General features: G+C 33.2%; 1 protein-coding gene across 1 annotated transcript; it reads right to left on the minus strand.

The window, feature by feature from the left end:
* Window positions 1-363: 363 nt before the first annotated feature.
* On the minus strand, window positions 364-14,875 carry LOC140830154 (uncharacterized). The gene is made up of 6 exons (XM_073193439.1): window positions 14,722-14,875; window positions 14,423-14,504; window positions 14,051-14,213; window positions 13,246-13,441; window positions 10,763-11,478; window positions 364-516 (listed from the first exon to the last, which is right to left on the minus strand). Exons 1-6 carry the CDS (start codon window positions 14,873-14,875, stop codon window positions 364-366), a joined length of 1,464 nt encoding a protein of 487 aa, XP_073049540.1.
* Between the last annotated feature and the right edge of the window lie 247 nt (window positions 14,876-15,122).

A 15,122-nucleotide genomic window follows, 5' to 3' on the forward strand; every position in this document is an offset into this window, starting at 1 on the left:
TCAAACATGTATTCTCCCACTATCTTGTGCATCCTTCTTTGAGAAATGTGACCTAGTCTAGCGTGCCATATTTGTCGGGATTTGGATCATCTAACTTTCTTTAGTTCGTTGTTGAAATATTGTTTACTTTGGACATTCACTTATCATTCTCAAAACATTTTTGGCCCAGATACTTTCTTATGTCCATTTTTCTTGCAGTGAAACAAATGTTTTCTGACTTATCAGGCTTTGTGGACCCTTTAAGTATATTTCGGAGTTTGCCTCTTATTGGGTTTTTCTTGTGAGGGGCAGAACATTTCTTTCCCTTACATTGCGGGCCACTTTTGTTCCTGACAACAAGCCCAACTAGGAATCAACATTTTCCTATTTTATGATGACTTCATAAGTCATAAGCATGTTGAATAGCTCTTTAAGGCTATCATCAATTTTATTCAAATTGAAGTTCAACATAAACCCATCAATTGAGAAAGAGAATGACAACAAATTGATGTCATGAAGTAACTTGTTAGGAATCACCTATTCCAGGCTCACCACATTCTCATTAAACCCAATCATATGTACACCATGCTCATGGATCAAAGCCCCATCTTGCATTAGTGTAGTCATGAGCTTTTAAAAGTGGTGTGCATCACTGTACAAGTTTCATGCACCATGTAACTCTTGCATGTGTATTCTAATGTCAACAGCATTCAACATTTTCTCAAACTGTCCCTACAGTTCATTTGACATAAAAGCGAACATGTTACACTTTAGCTTGTATACTATGGTCCTACCATCTTGCATGCTTTGTCAATTCAACATGACTGACATTAGTGTGCATGCCATTTTCTCCGAATTCAGAACAATTTTCCCAACCAGTCTTGAAAATTAGATTCGGTTAGCCTGTTAATAACGAAATTGGATTATGTGACGAAATCGAAAAATATACTGATATGGAAACAGAATAATAGTTGCTGATTATTTTAAAATAATTTTAAGATATAAAATATGGATTTTATTTTATAAATATCCCTCCCACTATTTTGACATTTCCACCACCCTCTGATGAAAAAGGGAAATCGTATTTCCTTAGTGGGTACGTAGAGTCCAATTAGTCAATTATAATCCCGAATAATATCAGCCAATTATAATTTCTAAAAGGTAGAGTCCAATTGCATCCCTATGCAACCTCCGCGTGTTTTGCCTCACGTTTAATAAGGACCCAATAATATGACGTCGTTTATTTTCGCGTGTCAAACCAACCCATCAATATTGAATTGTAGTAGACGGTCGCCATGAGTTCCCCCAATAATATGAGCCGAAGTCATGGGAGTTCCACTCAATTCACATCATATGTCCGGTGGAAGTCACAGCTTTCCGGCGTACAGGCCTCCCCAATAATATGAGCCAGACACTGTCCGCGGGTAGCGATCAACATGCAACCACGGTTGATGGAAGGCAAGGAAAAATTAAACTCTTTTAATTTTTAATTTTCCGGTTTGATATAAATTTTGAATCATATTCAAAATGAGGGATTTTAATTTTAAAATGGTCTCATCATTTTAATTTAAAAATCGCGTGCCACGAGTTTGTATGTTTGCCGGATTCATGCAACTATATTATATAATAATATACATACATGCATACTACTATATATCACATATATCATAATATCACATTCAACAATAAATAAGGATGATAGATCGCCAACACTATTAGATCCATGTGAGCCATACATGGATCCAGGTCCAAACCTAGGTGAATGCAGGGATGCAAATGCAACTATTACAAGAGCTTCCAATATTTTACATGTCTTCGTCTTGATCATCGGGCCCACCATCTTCCAGTCTCGATCTCCCACTATTTCTAATATTACATTTAAATAGCCATGGCACATAAGGGATACATCTCATGGGGTGGGAACGGGCCATAAACCATGCCCACTTTAATAATATCAAATATTAAAAAAAACGAATAAAACAGTAAAATATCCTAACATACACCTAACACATTGGTCAAGGCTCTCGATCATCCTTCATGCATTTAATATCAAATATTAACATCAAATTAATTAAACAATTTAATTAATTGATAAATCATATATCTAATAATTTTATCACTAACCACCACAATTATTAAAAGATTTAATAAATTAAATAAACTCCATTATTTAATTTCCAATTAAATCAATAATAATTGATTTCTTGTAAAAACTCATTTTTACCATAAATAATTAAAATCATATTCTAATTATTTATTTCACAAGAAAATTATTAATTTTCCATAAATTAATTTCCAAAATAAAAATTGAACCAATTTTCAAAAATATCAATTTTATCCAAAAATTTGAAAAATCAGAAAATCGCACCCTAGGCCCAAACTATTCAAGCCCATTATTCAGCGCGCTTCTCGAGACGGTCCCGGTCAGCCGCCCGCCCACTGCCCGCCCGCTGCCCGAACGTTTCGGGCAGCCGCAGCGGCCCTGTGCGCGCAGAACGCGCACAGGCGCGCCGACGCCGCGCGCAGGCGTCGCGGTGCGCGCAGGCGTCCGGCGCCTGCGCAAGAGCGGGCGCCTGCGCGCACACCTCGCGCTGTCGTGCGCGGCCCTGATACCACTGTTTTTTTTTATTTCGAAAATCTGGAAAAAATAAATTTTCGGGGTGCTAAATTTTCTGAAAAACTTTCTTGTGTGGTTAGAAATAAATTATTCAATATCAAACCATACGATTTAGAAAAACCTGGCTCTGATACCACTGTTGGATCTCGGTTTCTACATGTCCAAACGCAGCGGAAGTTTAAAATTTTTATTTTATTTTGAAAAACAAAATAACTTTTGGACACTCGTATGGTTTTCATGAATCAAACATAGGGTGTTAGAATTATACCTTTGGTGATTAAATCACTTGACACCAACTACTCCGGTATAAGCGGATGTAGCTCTTGTTGTAAATCCCTTCGAACTTTCTTCAAATCTCCGAATTAGGTCCACGACCAAATTATTTGTTCCTCTTCTAACTTGCACTAGAAAGTATATTTGCGAAGAGATTGAACACACAAAATTTTTTGTTCAAAACCTTTTGAGAGTACAATGAATGGAAGAGCCGAAAAATATATATTCTTCTTTTTTTCTTTCGGATGCCCTTTTCATTAATGAGAATCAAATTCTCCTTTTTATTTCTAATATTTAATTTACTTAATTAATTAACTTAATTAAGTCAATAAAATATTCTAAAATTATTGCATATTGTAAAATCTGAAAGAAAGAATATCAATTCCTTGAAACTCTCGTGAATCACAATTGGCAAAATGGAGGCTAGGTCAATCTATATATTTCTCTCACAAACAATAATCTTGACCTAAATTCAATAATATAATTAACCTTAATGAGCTTAATTAATTAATTGGGCTAGTCCAACTAGTTTAATTAATTAATCAAAGTCCATTAATAACTTTAATTATTTAATATGTTGGACTTGTACTCCTACAAGCCCATTAAATATACTCTCATTATATTTAATTTAATAATTAATAAACTCAACTTTTGAGTTTAATAAATTAAATTAATTATAAATTCAACATTTCAATTTATTATATAAATTGTAAATTCAACTCCTTGAGTTTTATCACCTCCAAAATTTAATATTTAATAAACCCAACATTTGAGTTTAATAAATTAAATTATCAAATTTTATAAATTCAACTCTTTGAATTTATTCTCTCCAAATTTTATAAATTGATAAATTCAACCACTTGAATTTACTATCTCATAAATTCAACTCCTTGAATTTATTTTTCTCAAAATTTATTTATCATAAATTCAACTCCTTGAATTTACTATATCATAATATAAATTCAACTCCTTGAATTTATTTTCTCAACGGGAACAAACAATCCAGTACTCGTGTGACCCTCAATGGTTCAGGGATACAACTAGTCGTGGGTTCACAACTCTTTGTGATTCAGGACATAATCCTTTATTCGGGCTTACCCTAGTTAGCCCCATTCTTTCATCAACACCTTGATTAAGAATGTCAGAACTCATTTCTGATTGCACCCATCGGATCATGGTAAGAGCGTCTAGTAGCATCGCCCCATGATCCCCTAGGTATCACTGATAGTGCCTACAAGAACCAGTCGATTATGATTAACGTACAGTACGGTCCCTTCATCTCATATATCCCGATCGAATCTGCAACCATTGGTTCATCGAGGGTTGCATATTAATTCGATAACTATGTGATAACTATAATAGTGGCATTGCGTGTACTATTGGAGAACTCCTTCTCCAACGTACATCTCATACTCTGGCCAGAGATTCTGTAATGCCCGAAATTTAATCATTATAATCAGACGTTGATTATTGACATGATTGAGGTTATAAGAACTCAAATGACGAGGCCGGGCGTCGTGGCATGGTTAGCCAAGAATTTGGACAGAACCTTCGGCGCTCGAGCGGTAGAAAAAGACCGCCCGAGCGCCAATGCATCGCAAATTGATCTTTGGACAGAACGTGTGGCGCCCGAGCGGTAGAAATTGACCGCTCGAGCGCCAGGGAATTGTAAGATAAGTAACTGGGCAGAAGGTTCGGCGCCCGGGCGGTAATTCTTGACCGCCCGAGCGCCACCTGGAAATCATGAAGTGCGCCACTTGCTTTCATGCATGTCATAGATGTATATATATATATATACACACATGCAAATCCTTCAGAATATTCAGAAGGAAATCGAGAAGTTGGGGAAAGGCTTCGTTCTTGAGTTTTGGAAATTAAGTACGAGAAATCCGTCCGTCAGATTTTGAATCTGACTTCGGTACCGTGTTTCTAGCAACGACAGCTACAACTGGACGTAAGTTTTGTTACGTTTAGACAAGATTTGAATTTATGATATTGTCAGAACTGAATATGAATCAGATATGATGTTTCTACGACCGTAGATATCGTATAATTGAAGTCAGACTGAAGAACAGATTGTTTATGTATTTGTTATGATTTTTGGAGTCGATTTGACTGAGATTTCATATCAGAATTGTATTGTTATGCCGTCGAAACATCAGTTGATTAGATTGATCAGATTCAGTAATGATTTAGATTTCATCGTGATATCGTTGATATGAATCAGATTGTATATTGTTCAAATATTGATCAGATTATGTACTGAGTTGAGTATTGATCAGAACAGATTGTGAATTGAGTTATTAATTGATACAGTGTATTCGATATTGTCATTTCAGATTGGATATGGACATATTTGAATACAAGTCATCGTCTTCGTCAGACAGGGACAACAAAGGTATAATTCATGTGATATTCGGGAAGACACAACTCAAATAAGATCTTATTTGAGTTTCCCAGCAAAAATCACATACTAGCTTTATTGTTTATATTATGCTTTGTTTACAGATTGTTATACATTGCATTTTAAGATATTTATGCTTTGTTTACAGATTGTTATACATTGCATTTGAGATAGGAAAGTTTGACAGATAGTCAGACTTCTAGACGTTCGGTGTATCGTTACATAGGAGCAGACACCCTCCTATTGTAGATTATTCGATACAGATATGACCGAAGTCTAGGAATAAGACGTACGTCACCCCGATTGGGAGGGTAGGTGACAGACAGTGACGTCTTATTCACCCCGGGATCCCTAGAGTTATAGTTGAGTCGAGTCTAGACATGATTTGACTAGAACTGCTGTTGCGACTTTGATTGTTGCACTCCCAAGAGCAGGTTGTCCTCACAAGTAGTATAATTCGGTGAGTCCGAATATCGTATCCACAGGGAAGCTAAGGTAATTACAAGTCCACTACAATGTCTTTTTGTTATTGTTTTTGTTTTTGTTTCTTTTTTAATTTTAATTGTTTGAATCTTTAATGGGTAAATTTTAATTGTTCAAATTTTAATTTAAGTAGTTGAGATTAAAGGATCCACTCTTGGTATTTTAATAAAGTTGACATTAACAAACAATATTGAAATCCACTTAATAAAATGGTTCCAATATATTAAATAATCATCTTTATATTATGTTATAAATTACTATCTCATAAATATATAATATATACCAAAACTTATAAATGTGGTCAAGTATTTATTGTGCTATATATATATTTATAAACACTAAATCAAGGTTCCCACTTTAAATGGTTGGTAAAACCAAACTAACATTTAAATGGTACCAAGAAAATATTATTATGATATATTTATATATAGTAAATCAAGGAATCCAAATTAAATGGTTGGTAAAACCAAACTAACATTTAAATGGTTCCAAGAATTTAATATTATAATATATTTATATATAATAAATCAAGGCATCCACTTTAAATGGTTGGTAATACCAAACTAACATTTAAATGGTTCCAAGAATTTAGTGTAACATATAGCAACAATAAATCAAAACTCCCACTTATTAGTAGGGTATAAAAATGCTTAAAGTAATAAATATAACATAAACAATAAATAATGATTAAATAATATAAAACATAGATTCTTACCTTTTAATAACCTTATTATCATGCCAAGAGTTTCACCTTATCATCTCAATTTTAGGAAGTTAGCTATTCATTATTCAAAGTGTAAAACTTTGAATATGAAATTAACATGCTAATTATATTTAAATGAAGCAATAAAAGAAAAATATAGAGAGAAATATTATGAACTCAAAGGTTTGTTCATAGAATGAGGGATATCTCAATACATTACAATGCACCCCTATTTATAGCCAAATTTGGGGAGACAACCACAAATAAAATACTATTTTTTACACATAAGTCTTCATTGGTGTTCCAAGAAATTAATATTATATTACACATCACTTTTGAAAATCTTCTTCTTCGAATTTGCTTCTTCACATAAAATGAAACATGTGGATAATGGATTCGTGGATATATGATGATAGATATTAGGGCCAATCTCCGTCCGGCCCGAGGAAACCTTTGCCAAGTCCTAGTAGTCCCCCTAAATGGTGGTTCGAAAGGTTGCCCTATTCGGGAATCTCCGGATCTATGCTTATTTTCAACTCCCCGAAGCAAAATTGAGTTGTCTAGTTGTGGTATTTTTTTCAGAATATTTGACCAAGTAATTTGAAAGATATCGTCAAAATACTAGATCATGCTAAAACTGCCACTCCTTTGGTAACTTTAATTGTTGCTTAATTTGATCCCACTTGTGAGAAGATTTTTATCTCATGCTTGCCAACAATATTGTAGATCTTATAATCTTCTACAGGTCCAAGAATCATCTTAATCCCATTTGCAACGCCAAGGTTATTCTTGTTTTATCGAACCTGTAAAGTAAAAACTTATAATTACACAACAACTTATATTTTATACAATTTATTATAAAACATATAATATTTAAACATTTAATAAAACAAAAACTATATATTTATATTATAAAATATTTAATTAATGTACAATTTTTATGTTTATCACACCTCCCTACCAGCTTATTGCTAGTCCCTAGCAATTTAAGCGTTAATAGCAATACAAAACATATTGATTAATTTAAATAGAAATGTAATCAGAACTATCTAAGTATTTAAATTAAATTTGAAAACTGTCAAAGTTATATCAAGATCATCATAATTATAATTTATGAAATAATTTGAGATGATTAATTCAAAGCTTATTTCAGGTAGTTAAATGTACACGGCCTTCAGAAATTCCTAGTAAGAGTCTCAACTCCATATCCTCACAGGTTAATAAATGTTTCAATTTATGGCAACGATTTCTCTCATGGAGTTGGAATACAGATAAATGCTCAGAAAAATGGTTTACAGAATGCAGACAGAAAAACGAGCCAAACTAATCAAAAGATAGGAAATCCATTGATTTAAAATCCAGTTGTTCTTATTATATATATTTTTTTCCTGATTTTTTTTTTTTTACATCATGGAATCAAACTAAGTTTATGCTTCTTGACCACATATTTATTTAATTTGTACAATGTATTTCTCTCTCTCTTTCCTTTTTTTTTATTTGTATTTTTATGAGAGAAAAATGGGTCGCAGCATATAACTTAAATTACATAAATCTTCAACATCTTTCTTTCTTTTTTTTTTCTTCGCTTTTTTTTTTCAGGAAATATCAAATTTTTTTTTTCAAAATAAGAACTCAAGATCTAAACAATTGATAGCCTCTCCGATGATCAATAAAAGCTCGCAAGCTGTTTTCTCAATCCTCTCCACTCACTCACAAAATATGTGTGAGTTCAAAAATTTTAGGCACTCTTATAAGGTATATCTTGGGCCATATACTTTAATACCTAATTTTATCACAATGGTTAATCACTCAAAAAGATTTCATAAATCATATTTTTATATTGATCAGAATATTAAAAATGACCTTTTTTCAAATAAAAATTTAAACATTCTTAAATAGATTAATGCATGTTCTAATTTAAATCTTTCAAATATGTAATGTATGACATTTTTGCAAAAATTACTAAGGTACAAACAATAAACATGGTTTTATTTTAAAATAATATTTAATTTTTTTTTAAAATTTGTTTTTTTTTTTTAAAAATGTGTTCTCCTCCCAATCAGAATATGACATTGTCCCTAATGTCAATATAGCTATTAATAAAGAGTACATAATGAAAGAGATATCACCTGGAATTTTATTGAAGATAACAAACTGAAACAAATGCAAGCCAATCCACGACTTTTGAATCAATGATCCAACTTCCTTTTCTTACTGCTTGATTGCGACCAATTGATCTTTGTTATCATCGGATCAGGCTTATGAACAAAAGCTTCCAAATCATCAATTAATTGATCGGCAGTCAAAGCACAAATGAGCATCCGTCGTGAATTTTCTGAAATGAAATTCTGTTCCACAGCTTTATCAAGAAATGTCAACAAACTGTCATAATAATTATTGATATTCAACAAGCCCACAGCTTTATTATGGATATTAAGTTGTGCCCAAGAAACAGTGTGAAAAATTTCTTCTAATGTACCAAAACTACCTGGTAGTGCGATAAAAGCATCAGAATTTTCAATCATTTGAGTGATTCTTTCATACATAGAAGAAACTTTTAATTCCTCCCCAATCGTAACATCTGTAATATTTCTTTCAGCTAAAGCTATAGGAATAATACACAAAACCTGACTACCTCCAAGATGAGCAGATGTTGAAACAGATCCCATTAACCCAATATTACCTCCCCCATCTACCAAGTGAATTTTTCTCTCAGCCAATATCTTTCCAAGATTATTTGCTGCTTCTACAAACACTTCATTTTTTCCAGGACTCGACCCACAAAATACACAAATATTTTTCAATGTTTGTGCAGAGGATCCAGCCATGTTTTTACTTACTTTTTTTTTCTGCGAAAATAGAAAGAAAGATGAGAGATTTTATAGGGGTAATATGTTATCATGACAAAACTATGGGTCACAGCTGTAAACAGAATAAATAGTAAAAAAATAATGACACACATGCTTATAAACAGTAGTGTGATTGTGGCTCACAATTTTCCTCTGGTTTTATGTCCAGAAACGGCTTCAACGCCTTCTATGAGTCGAGGATATGCTTCCCATCCAATTTTCTTATAAATTGGCAAACAGGGTCTTTTTTAGTCATATTCCCAAGACTATGACGCTCATCTTGAAATTGTTTTCATAAACGGAGAAGTTCAATATGCACATGTCCACTAGAATGTGTCTCAAGAGTCAATAAGATGTTATCTAAAGACTCCTTACTCAGCCCATTCTTAATGAAATCAATTTTATCTTCTCTGTTATTGGAAACACATCCCAAAGATCTGCATCGTTTGTCACAAGTCCATCTTGCACACTTATGACAAACCCCTAAACTTTTTGCCCTTCGTTTTTTCGCATAAGTGCTTTTTCCTAATCCAGGCAAATACCGAATGAGCAATGATTGTGGAACTTCTCCTCCTAATCGGACCTTAGCTTCAATTACAAGACGAATATCTTCTGGAATTCCTTTTTGCATTAGCAATCTCAATCTTTCACACCTTCCTACATAAATTTTTCTTAGAACATTTTCAGAAACAAATGGAAAATATTTACAAATTTTTGAGAGAATTTCATCCATTTTGAAAAGAAAAGAAATGATTTTTTTAATTTTTGTATCAGCAATTGTGGGAAACTGATTTAACCGACTATGAGAGTCACGGAGTACCGTTATCCACCATTTAACCGGGAAAATAAAAAGATTAAGGAAACCTGAAATAAAAACAAACAAAATTAAATGCAACATAAAAATTTAAGGATCAGAAAGGGAAATAAACTCTTCTTGAAAGATTTCATTTTCCAAAAATGGTTTAAGCCTTTGTCCATTCACTTTAAAAACATCACCATTTTTAGGATTTTCAATATCCATAGCTCCATAAGGATACACATGCTTTACAACATATGGGCATGTCCATCTTGATCATAATTTTCCTGGGAATATGTGAAGTCTAGAATTATAAAGCAAAACTTTTTTACCAATCTCAAAAGATTTTCTAAGAATTGTTTTATCATGAAATGATTTGATATTTGCTTTATAAATCCTTGAATTCTCATACACATCATTTCTGAGTTCATCAAGTTCATTAAGTTGCAATTTACGCAATTTGTTGGGCATCATCCATGCTTGAATTTAAAGTTTTGATCGCCCAATAAGCTTTATGTTCCAATTCCACAGGCAAATGACAATGTTTTCCATAAACCAACCTATAGGGAGACATATTCAATGATGTTTTAAAAGCTGTTCGATATGCCCATAGTGCATCATTAAGTCGCAGAGACCAATCTTTTCTATTTGAGTTAACAGTTTTTTCCAAAATTTGCTTTATCTCCCTATTAGCTAAATCAACTTGTCCATTTGTTTGAGGATGATAAGGAGTTGTTACTTTGTGAGTAATACCATATTTTTTCATTAATGAAGCAAATGGTTTATTAACAAAGTGAGTTCCCCCATCACTTATCATAGCTCGAGGAATTCCGAATCTACTAAAAATATTTTTTTTCAAAAATTTGATGACGATTTTATGATCATTTGTTCGACATGGAATTGCCTCTATCCATTTGGAAACATAATAAACTGCAACTAAAATATACAAGTATCCAAACGACGGTGGAAAAGGTCCCATAAAATCAATTCCCCAACAGTCAAATATTTCAATTTCAATAATAGGATTCAAAGGCATCATGTTTCTTTTTGAAATTGCACCCAATTTTTGACAATTTTCACAGATCTTGCAGATTTCGTGGGTGTCTTTAAACAAAGTGGGCCAATAAAATTCACACTGCAAAATTTTTGCAGCCGTTTTCTTTGAAGAAAAATGTCCTCCGCATGCTTCTGAATGACAAAATTTAATGACACTACTTACCTCATTGTCGGGTATGCAACGTCGAAAAATTTGATCTGGACAGTACTTGAACAGATAAGGATCATCCCAATAAAAGTTTTTTACCTCATTCAAAAATTTTCTCTTATCTTGGGAACTCCATTGCAGTGGCATTTTTCCTGTCACAAGAAAATTTACTATGTTAGCAAACCAAGGTGTAGTAGTAACTGAAAATAGATGTTCATCAGGAAAATTATCGTTAATTGGTGTCATTTCAAAAGATGATCATGTTACTAGTCTCGATAAATGATCGGCTGCGACATTCTCGGTTCCTTTTTTATCTTTGATCACAATGTCAAATTCTTGGAGCAACAAAATCCATCGTATCAGTCGTGGCTTTGCATCCTGTTTCATCAACAAATATCTAATAGCAGAATGATTAGTAAACACAATAGTCGTTGATCCAATCAAATAAGAACGAAATTTATCTAATGCAAATATTACAGCAAGTAGTTCTTTTTCAGTTGTGGAGTAATTCATTTGAGCATTGTTTAAAGTTCTACTTGCATAATATATCACATAAGGCTTACCGTTTCTTCTTTGACCCAGTACTGCACCGACTGCATAATCACTCGCATCGCACATGATTTCAAATGGTAAAGACCAATCAGGAGGTTGCATGATAGGAGCTGATGTTAAATGTCGAATGATTTTATCAAAAGCATTTTGACATTCTTGAGTCCACTCAAATGCAATGTCTTTTGTTAAGAGGTTACAAATGGGTTTAGAGATCAAACTAAAGTCCTTTATAAACCTCCTATAAAATCCAGCATGTCCCAAAAATGAGCGAATTTCTTTAATGGTTTTTGGAGGGGGTAAATTGGCAATGACATCAACTTTTGCTTTATCAACTTCAATTCCATGAGATGACACGACATGTCCCAAAACAATTCCAGAAGTAATCATGTAATGACATTTTTCCCAATTTAAAATAAGACCTTTTTCCTCTCATCTTTTTAAAACTTTTTCCAAATTTTCAAGACAATTATCAAATGTATTCCCAAAGACAGTTAAATCATCCATGAAAATTTCCAAACAATTTTCAACCATGTCGCAAAAAATGCTTAGCATACATCTTTGAAATGTTGTTGGGGCATTGCATAATCCAAATGGCATCCTTCTAAATGCAAATGTTCCAAAAGGACATGTGAATGTAGTTTTATCTTGATCTTCGAGTGCAATGGGAATTTGATAATAGCCTGAATATCCGTCAAGAAAACAGTAGTAGGGATGACCAGCTACTCTTTCTAAAATTTGATCCAAAAATGGTAATGGAAAACGATCTTTTCTAGTGGCATCATTTAATTTTCTATAGTCAATACACATCCGCCAACTAGATGGGACTCGACTTGTTAACAATTCACCTTTTTCATTTTTTATCACTGTGATGCCAGATTTTTTTGGAACTACTTGTGTTGGGCTTACCCACTTACTATCAGAAATAGGGTAGATAATCCCAACATCAAGTAATTTGAGAACTTCTGTTTTCACAACATCTTTCATGTGTGGATTTAATCTCCTTTGTGGTTGTTGAGATGTTTTAGCATTTTCTTCTAAATGAATTTTGTGTGTGCAAATTAGTGGATTAATGCCCTTCAGATCTTTTAGTGTCCAACCAATTGCATTTTTATGTCTTTTAAGCATTTCAACTAATTTACCTTCTTGATCACTTTCTAGTTTGGAAGAAATTACCACCGGATATGTTTCATCTTCTCCAAGAAATGCATACTTCAATTCTTCTGGCAAGGGTTTTAACTCCAATATGGGTGGTTCGTCTTTGTTCTCATATTTCGCCTCAAATTCTTTCTCTGATCCTGGTAACGAGTGATACCTGATAAAATCATCAAGATCAATTTCAATATTTTCTTTAACAGTTTCAATTGAAAAAATATCTAATTGATCACGAGTACTCCCTTCTTGAATGTTTTCTTCCACAAGAGTTTCAATAAGATTTTCATCTTCACTTTCATCTCCTTTGTCATGTAGTTGCTTACAAAGATTAAAAACATTGAGCTCCAAGGTCATATTATCAAATGACAACTTCATTATTCCATTCCTGCAATTTATAAGAGCATTAGAAGTTGCTAAAAATGGACGACCCAAAATTACAGAAATTGCATTACAAGCTTCGATAGGTTTTGTATCTAAAACTATGAAACCGACAGGATATACAAAGTTATCAACTTGGACCAACACGTCTTCTACCATACCTCTTGGCACTTTAACAGATCTATCGGCAAGTAAAAGTGTTACCGAAGTAGGTTTTAACTCGCCTAGATTGAGTTCTTGATAAACTGAATATGGAAGTAAATTAACACAAGCTCCAAGATCAAGCAAGGCTTTTTTAATCTTTCGTTCTCCAATAATACAAGAAATAGTAGGACAACCAGGGTCTTTGTATTTCAAAGCATTATTATTGTGAATGATTGCACTTACTTGTTCTGCTAAAAATGCTTTCTTTTTCACATTCAATTTTCTTTTCACAGTGCACAAGTCTTTCAAAAATTTGGCATATGATGGTACCTGTTTTATTGCATCTAATAAAGGAATATTAACTTTTACTTGTTTAAAAATATCATATATATCAGAATTCAAATTTGATTTTTTTGTATTTTTCAATGCATGAGGGAATGGTGGTGACACTGTCTGTTGAACCTCCTCTTCGCAAGTTATGGGTTCCACTTCCTTACCCTTTGGAGTTGATTTATCATCATCTTCACAAGGTTCAAGAATGGATTTTTCCACAACATTACCACTTCGAAGGGTAATAACAGATTTTACCTGATCCATCGGTTGAGTTCCAGAAGTTCCAGTTTGTGTATGATGATCCTTGGGATTAGGCAGAGGTTGTGAAGGAAATTTACCTTTTTCATGAACATTAAGTGCAGATGCAAATTTAGCAAGAGTATCTTTCAAATCTGTCATGGTTTGAGCAGTTTGAGTATTGATAGACTCTTGCTTTGCAATGAAAGAATTCAATGTATCTTCCAAATTTCTTTTCGGCGGAGGAACATAAGGTGCATAATTTTGAAAATTTTGTTGATTTTGAAAATGTGGTTGCGGAAATTGTGCAGCATTATCATTCCTCCAACTAAAATTTGGATGGTTTCGCCAACCTGGATTGTAATTTTGAGAAAATGGTTCAAAATTTGGCCTTTTGAAATTGTTCAAAACATTGGCTTGTTCATGAAGACATTCTTTAAAAGAGGGCAAAGTGGGACAATCTTTTGTAAAATGATCACTTGTATCACAGATGTGACACGCAATTTCTTGAACAGATTTTAATTGACCATTCTTTTTCAATTCAAGTGCCTCAACTTTTCTTGCCAAAGAGGTGAATCTAGCTTGAAGATCATGTTCATCTTTGAGAGTGTACATACCTCCACCATATGTAGGAGATTGAATCTTGTTTGATGGTTCGATTGTACCTATAGTGTCCCAATTTTGAGCATTTTCAGCTAATGAATCGAGATACTCAATTGCCTCGTTTGGATCTTTATCTTCAAATGTTCCATTACACATAAATTCAACCATTTGCCTATCTTTAGGTGTTAAGCCTTCATAAAATTGAGAAACAACTCTCCAAATTTCAAAACCATGATGTGGACAAAGATTAAGCAATTCTTTGTATCTATCCCAACACTGATAAAAAGTTTCTTCTTGTTTTTGGGTGAAAGTGATGATTTGCCTTTTGAAAGAATTTGTTCTATGAGATGGAAAAAACTTTTTCAAAAATTGTTGTTGCAATTCATCCCAAGTTCGAATGGATCCCGATCTAAGA

The sequence above is a fragment of the Primulina eburnea genome, chromosome 4, assembly GCF_022965805.1.
Source record: "Primulina eburnea isolate SZY01 chromosome 4, ASM2296580v1, whole genome shotgun sequence".
NCBI classification, from domain to species: Eukaryota; Viridiplantae; Streptophyta; class Magnoliopsida; order Lamiales; family Gesneriaceae; genus Primulina; species Primulina eburnea.

Bases quoted from the DNA above. Each gene is read 5' to 3' on its own strand.
- LOC140830154 (XM_073193439.1), bottom strand. From the start codon at position 14,875: ATGGTTGAATTTATGTGTAATGGAACATTTGAAGATAAAGATCCAAAC. The intron at 14,505-14,721 runs GTATGTACACTC...TGTTTTGAACAA, and splicing joins ATCTCCTACATATGGTGGAG to TTTCAAAAGGCCAAATTTTG. The intron at 14,214-14,422 runs GATAATGCTGCA...ACTTAATGTTCA, and splicing joins CAAATTTTAGTTGGAGGAAT to TGAAAAAGGTAAATTTCCTT.